We start from the raw sequence: 6,252 nt of genomic DNA on the forward strand, positions 1-6,252 counted from the left end.
CAAAGAATTGACAGTACGCTGTGGACTATCAAAAAGAACAAGCATCTATCTGTCTTGGAAGAGATACAGCTAAAATACTCCTTAGAAGAGAGGATGGTGAGACTTCATCTCATGTCCCGTGGATACGTTATCAGAAATCACTCCCTTGTGAAGGACATCATGCTTGGTTGACGGGCATGGGGGGGTGGGGGGAGAGAAAGACCTTTGACAACATAGGTTGACACATTTGCTGCAGCAATGGGCTCAAATGTAACGACTGCGAGGATGGTGTGGGACCGGGCTGCTTCGTTCCCTGGCCCACTGGGTTGCAATGAGCCAGAACTGGCTCGAGGGCACCTAACATTGACAACCACCGGCATCATTGGGATATTGAGTCTGGCATATGTTTTGTTCTTTTTTTGTGCCAAGCAGTGTTTTCTATCAGATGGCAGTGATTATATAAGCCTGCTTGGTGAGAGTCAGGCAGCAAGAAAGGGGCACATCCAGGTCCGCTAGAACAGAACCCACGACCTATGGGTCATGACCCCTTTGGGGGTCAAATTACCCTGTCACAGGGGTCACCCGGTTCATAACAGTAGCAAACTGACAGTTATGAAGTAGCAACAAAATTAATTTTATGGTTGGGGGGGTCACCACCATGAGAAACTGTATTAAAGGGTCACGGCATTAGGAAGGTTGAGAGCCACTGCTCTAGAACCAAGCGGTGTTTCTGAGAAAGTAATTCTGAAAGGCATGTGTGGGTGTCCGGTTTCATGTGGGGTGAGAATGGTTCATGCGAGTTCAGAGTAGAATGAAGAAGACTGCTCTTGACGTTGAAGGGCGACGCAGGTGAATTTCTAGGCCTCTCGTTTAGTTCTCCCCAACCGTTTTCGTTTATTTTCTCAAAGGGGTGAAAATAATGGATGTGAAACAAACCTCTGAAATCAATACTTTAGATGTCTCAAAATAAAAACAAACATTTTTTCGAAAAGCATTCTCAAAGAACCCATGATCATTGCATCTCATAGCAGCTTGGGGGGCCTTTGGGTTTAATTACAGATGTGGCTCTTGTGACTTCTGAACTGGGGACAGAGCTATTCTGGGGACCATTTGTCAGCTCCTTTTTCCTACCTGCTCCCACATAACATTCACCAACGCCGCTGGGAGAGTATCTGAACCCAGGCATGTGGGTTATCGGCAAACCCCCTAATACACAAATACAATGCCTTGGAAGGCCTGACAAATGAGAGCTTAGCACCCCATTGGCCAGCTTACGGAAAGTACAAATAAATCCTGTTTCTACAAAAGCTGGGGATGAGGCTATCACATGAATATCCTACTCATTTGGTCAAAGTAAACCACCTCCTGTATCTATTTCACATTCTTATTGCTAAAACTGAGTGACAATTCAAGCTGGCCATTCTCCTGTTCAGTTATAATACTTTTATTCATTTATATCCCCCCTTGTTTTCCCTTTTTCCTTACCATCAGCCTGACGTCTTCTCCTTTTCTTGGGCGTCTGGGCACACACGTGCTGCTTTTCTTTCTTAAATTGGATGAGAATGATCTCCTTGCCCTTTGTTGAAAGCAGTTTCCCTCCTATTGTACTGAGAAAAAGCTGTGGGCATGAGGCCCAGGGAAATGAGCACGCTAGCGTTTGAGCCCCCAGTCCTGCGCTTGCCCCACCTTGAAGTGGACATGGTCGAAGAAAAGAAACACAAAGAAAAAAACCAGAGCTGTGTGTCAGAGCAGAAGCGGGCACTGTGGGGATCTCTGTCACTCTGGTCTTTGCACCTCGGGGCCACCTGAAACTTCCCAACTTTGTTACAGGCCAAGCATCTTGTTTCCATCACGCAGGGATTCCTCGGTATGGTCAAGCTCCGCGGAAAAGCTCCTAGCCCTCAACCTACCATAAGTGTAAAACACCAACAGCAGTGAGGGCCCCGTTCATCACTGGAGCGACACCTTCTATCTTGGCGCTTTGGAGTGTCTCCCACGAGAGAGAGAGTGAATCTACCCCCACACCTGACTGGGAACTTGCTTTTCCCATCAGAAGGCAATGGAGGTGGTGATGGGCCAATTCCTAGGAAAGCCATCCACCTGCCCTTCCGTATCTCAGGCTATGTTATCCCTGTTAGGCGCTTAGTGACAGAAAGAACCCACTGAACCGTCCCTTCCCATATCAACCAATACTAAGCATGTGTAGCCAGGCAATACTAAACGTGTGAGCCAAGCAGTCAAGATCATCTGATCCAAGGTGAGTCACAAAGGTGAATCCAGCAGAGATGAACAGTGCCCTGCCCAGATGAGCCGGACCTGTAAGCTAAATCAATGCTCATTGTTGAATTTATTACTGTAATGAAGCCTTATGAAAGTAGATAACTGGTACCATGGGCAATAGGATATCATGTGACTGAGCCTGCTGCTTGGCCTCTGTACGGGCTCAAAATAATCACTTAATGTCACAAAAGGCACAAAGCAGCAATGCTTGCCAATGAAGCTTTCAGACTGGCTTTGGAACTGCAGGATGAGCGCTGGGCTGCTAACTGCAAGGTCAGAGGTTCAAAACCATAAGCTGCTCCGGTAAAAAGATTGAGACTGGGAAACCCTATACAGGGTCACTGAGTTGGAAATGACTCTATGGCCGTCGTTTGATTTTAATCTTGTTTTGGTTCATAGAAGACGGTGTGTCGCCAGTGGTGTTTCCCTATGTTTCCATTGAACTCTCAACTAAGGAATTTAGAAAGGCCTCTGAAAACATTTCCCTTCTGCAACTGGGGGGAAGGGGGGCAGATAGTCAAGAGAAAGCTACATTTAAAAAACGTATAAATATCTATCTATAGATTGCATAATCAGATACACTATATGCATGTGATATATGTGAATGATACAGAGAAGTAACAAGGTGAAGGCGTAGTATAAACATGTTTCCATTTGTCCTCACTACCATTTTCAACTCTCAACAGGTTGCAGAAAACCCAAGAGGATTTTCTTAAGAATGATTAATGTGAATATTACTTGGAGATTGACAGATGTTTTGAATGGGCATTCATCTGAATGTTTCCGTTTCCTTTATTTTGACAAATTATATTTGGGGGGAAGGATGGCTTCCTATTTCATAGCTAGCTATTAACTTTAGAATCAAGTAACATTATTTTCGACAGTTCCCCAGTAGATGGATTCAGACATTTATTAAATCTACTACTAGTAACTAAAATCCAATGCACGTCAAAAAAGCACATTATTTAAAAGCTGAGGCTAAGCGCGGATTTAAAAGGGGAATTGTCATGAACCAAATGCCGGCAGCATCTCGGTAGTAGAAACAAACAAAAGGCCCAGGAAGCCTCACATACATTTCTTTAACAGCCAGCACTGTTTTCCACCAACAAGCCATCAACCTATAAAGGAAACCGAGAGTTATGTAACTGCGTGCACATGTGACAAAAGGCAGAGTGGCGCAGGGACACAGGCTTGGGAAATTAGAAACCATTTTGGGATGGAGCAGAGGCTGCAGGAACTGTGTCAATGTATCGAGATATAGGTTCCTTCTCCATTTCACTGTCATAAAGGTACATTTGACACTTGGATTCTGTCAGGGAGCGCGGCTGAAAAACAGCAACGTCATCGTGTGTTAAAATTACTTTTATTCAGGATGAAAAATACAGCATGTGACCAGATTAGATGATGGTCTGTGATTAGCTCTTCAGCACATATTTTAAAAGAATTACATATTTACTTTTCCCCTTGGTGTTACTGCAATAGGCTTCTTTTTATTTATTCTTACTCAGAAGAAGGTTACAATGTAGTGTTTTTAAGTAGCTGCCCCTTAATAGTGGAGGGCACTTTGCATACAAACACAGGCAGAAAAAAAAAACCAATTAGTACATAACTTTGCAAAGTAAGAACACAGAAGACACCCAATCTACAACGTGGCGTGCAGAGTTCGGGGTTTTTTCCTCTATGTCGGTGCCTGTCTGGGTAGGTGTGGCCTGGTGAAAGCGCTAGGCTTTGCCAACAACAGCTGCATCAAGCTGTTTCCGGCGCGATGGATGAAGATGAGTCTGAGGTAGAAAGGTGGTCACGGCTTCCTCTTCTATAAAACAAGTTTCTTCTTCTCAAAATAGCTATGCTGCAAATAGACACCCTCGTCCCCCCCGCCCCTCTACCCACCCAACCTAGTCTAAAAGAATAGCAATTTCGAACTTTAAGACTCCTTTCTGGCCAGATCCCAGCTAAAGAGACCCCAAAGTTAAGATGTCCTTTAAAAAGATGTTCGAAAAGCGCCTACGACACTGGAATCAAATCAAAGCACGTCATTGTGACTCGTTTGTGTTTGGGTTTGTCTACATTTGGTAATTAAATGGCATGTTTAAATGGGGTCAATTACATGTGATACCAGAAACTGACCCAAATACCTCACTGAACGCACTCAAAGCTACGAGCAGGGAACCACCACGTAAGCAGTAACTTTCTCCTTTAGACTCCATGATAGAGGCTTTTGACAAACATCTTCTCAAATGTATTGATCAAATTAAGGATATTCAAACACCTGCTCATTCACCCACCAAGGGGAGATGACATAGGCACTAAATTGGATCTGTTGACCTCTTAGAATGAAAATTACTGTGAGTTTCAAGTATTATAACGAGCTTGAAAGGCATAAGTCATAGCAAAAGTGTCTTCAAAGGGAACTGAAAATAATATGCTCTTGTAGAATTAGATGAAAGTCTAGTGTGAATTCATGAGTGAAAGTCAACAGGTGTGACAGAAGAAAGGTTGTCTATAAAGTCTGTGTCCGTGTCAAAATGAACAATTGCTTCATGGGACAACCTTTGGTAGAACGATCTTTGAACTCATAATTCTGTTGTACGTCTCCCCTCATATAGACTCGGACATGAAATAAAGAAACTGTGACTTACTTCTCTAAGGCAGAAAAAACAAAGGCAGGGGGAGCTCCAGGGGATTTCTCAAGGCAGGTATCAAAGTGGTCACATGAAGGAAGGAAGTAGATGATACCAAACAAAGGTCACCTGTACCCACAGAGCTGTATGTAGTCTACTCCCCATAGCGACTGAATAGCTGACGGAAATATATGAACCTACTGATTTGGCCAAATTACAAAGAAAAAAATACAGAAAAATCTATTTGGTCATATGGCTGATGAATCATAAATAACCAAAATGTAATGGTGAAAGGGTCAAAAAGATACATGAAATTATTGTACAAGGTTAATATGAACAGCAGAAGGAATGTAAAAATGAAAAACTTTCTTCTAACTCTTATGCAATGTTTGACATGATTAATGAAAATGTATAGTATTAGAAAGCCCCACCCACGTTCCCAATGCTGTATACATTATACAAATCAGTGACAAATGTATTACCATTTCCAAATACCACTCTGTTCATTAATTTACAGTTGCATAGAAAGGGACGAAGAAAATAATATATGGTTATTATAAAAACAAAAATATCCTTTTCTCTTTGGATAGTCAGTGTTTTACTCCTTCAGAAGAACACACAGTCCCCACTCAACGGCACGTGTCACAGAGCCATGCAGCTTCTGATTAAATGGAACTTGGAATTGGCATTTGCTGAAAAGGGCAATACTGTAACGTCAGGAAATGTCGATTGGCTGGATGACTACTTCACATTGCCTGTGGGAATGGAAAACAGCACTGTCAGACAGTGTGGATGTGATGCACTCCAGAGCAGCGGCCTGTCAACTCCTCCAGAAAAGGAAAGTGCTGATGTCAAACCCTTTGCATTGCGTCCAAAAGGGCTCCCTTGGGATTCCCATATGGCTGTGGCCCCAAGGTTGAGGCCCTTCCTTCTGGAAGTCACCTCATCTGCTTTTCAGCCTTGCAGCGGAGACAGAGGGAGGTCTGGAAACCATCGCTCTTGCCAAGGATGGAGCCCAACTGGAAGTGGAGAGGATGCAGCTGTTTCCAGCTGGAGGTACCAACGGTGAGTGAGCTCCACTGGTGTGAGAAACCAGTATCTCCCCAGTGGCCTCAGGCAGCTTCCTGAAGAGGGGATGCCCTGACCCTGTGCCAACCCCAACAGGGACTCAAGAGAAGAAGAGCCCAAGACAGGGGTTATAATCCAAAGGTCTACGCCCTGGTGACAGTTAAAGGGTTGGGGGACAATGTCCACAGGCAAGAGAGCATCTAAATCTGGACCACCCTAAGGGCAGTGGCACAAGTGTTCAAAAGTCAGATGACTTGTTGAGTTTTTAAAATTGTTTGCACTGGAAATAGGTTTAAGCCCCAGT

General features: G+C 43.8%; 1 protein-coding gene across 1 annotated transcript in view; it reads right to left on the minus strand.

Annotated features, from left to right (window-relative positions):
• Positions 1-3,603: 3,603 nt before the first annotated feature.
• UTRN (utrophin) overlaps positions 3,604-6,252 on the minus strand; it is a 619,010-nt gene continuing 616,361 nt past the window's right edge. The window contains exon 74 of the mRNA XM_045294578.1: positions 3,604-5,635. Within this exon, the coding sequence (XP_045150513.1) occupies positions 5,627-5,635 (9 nt within the window). The 3' untranslated portion in view covers positions 3,604-5,626. The remainder of the gene's footprint in view (positions 5,636-6,252) is intronic.

This window comes from Echinops telfairi, unplaced genomic scaffold, assembly GCF_000313985.2.
Source record: "Echinops telfairi isolate 266 unplaced genomic scaffold, ASM31398v2 ScPeMD7_3533;HRSCAF=4204_0, whole genome shotgun sequence".
Classification (NCBI taxonomy): domain Eukaryota; kingdom Metazoa; phylum Chordata; class Mammalia; order Afrosoricida; family Tenrecidae; genus Echinops; species Echinops telfairi.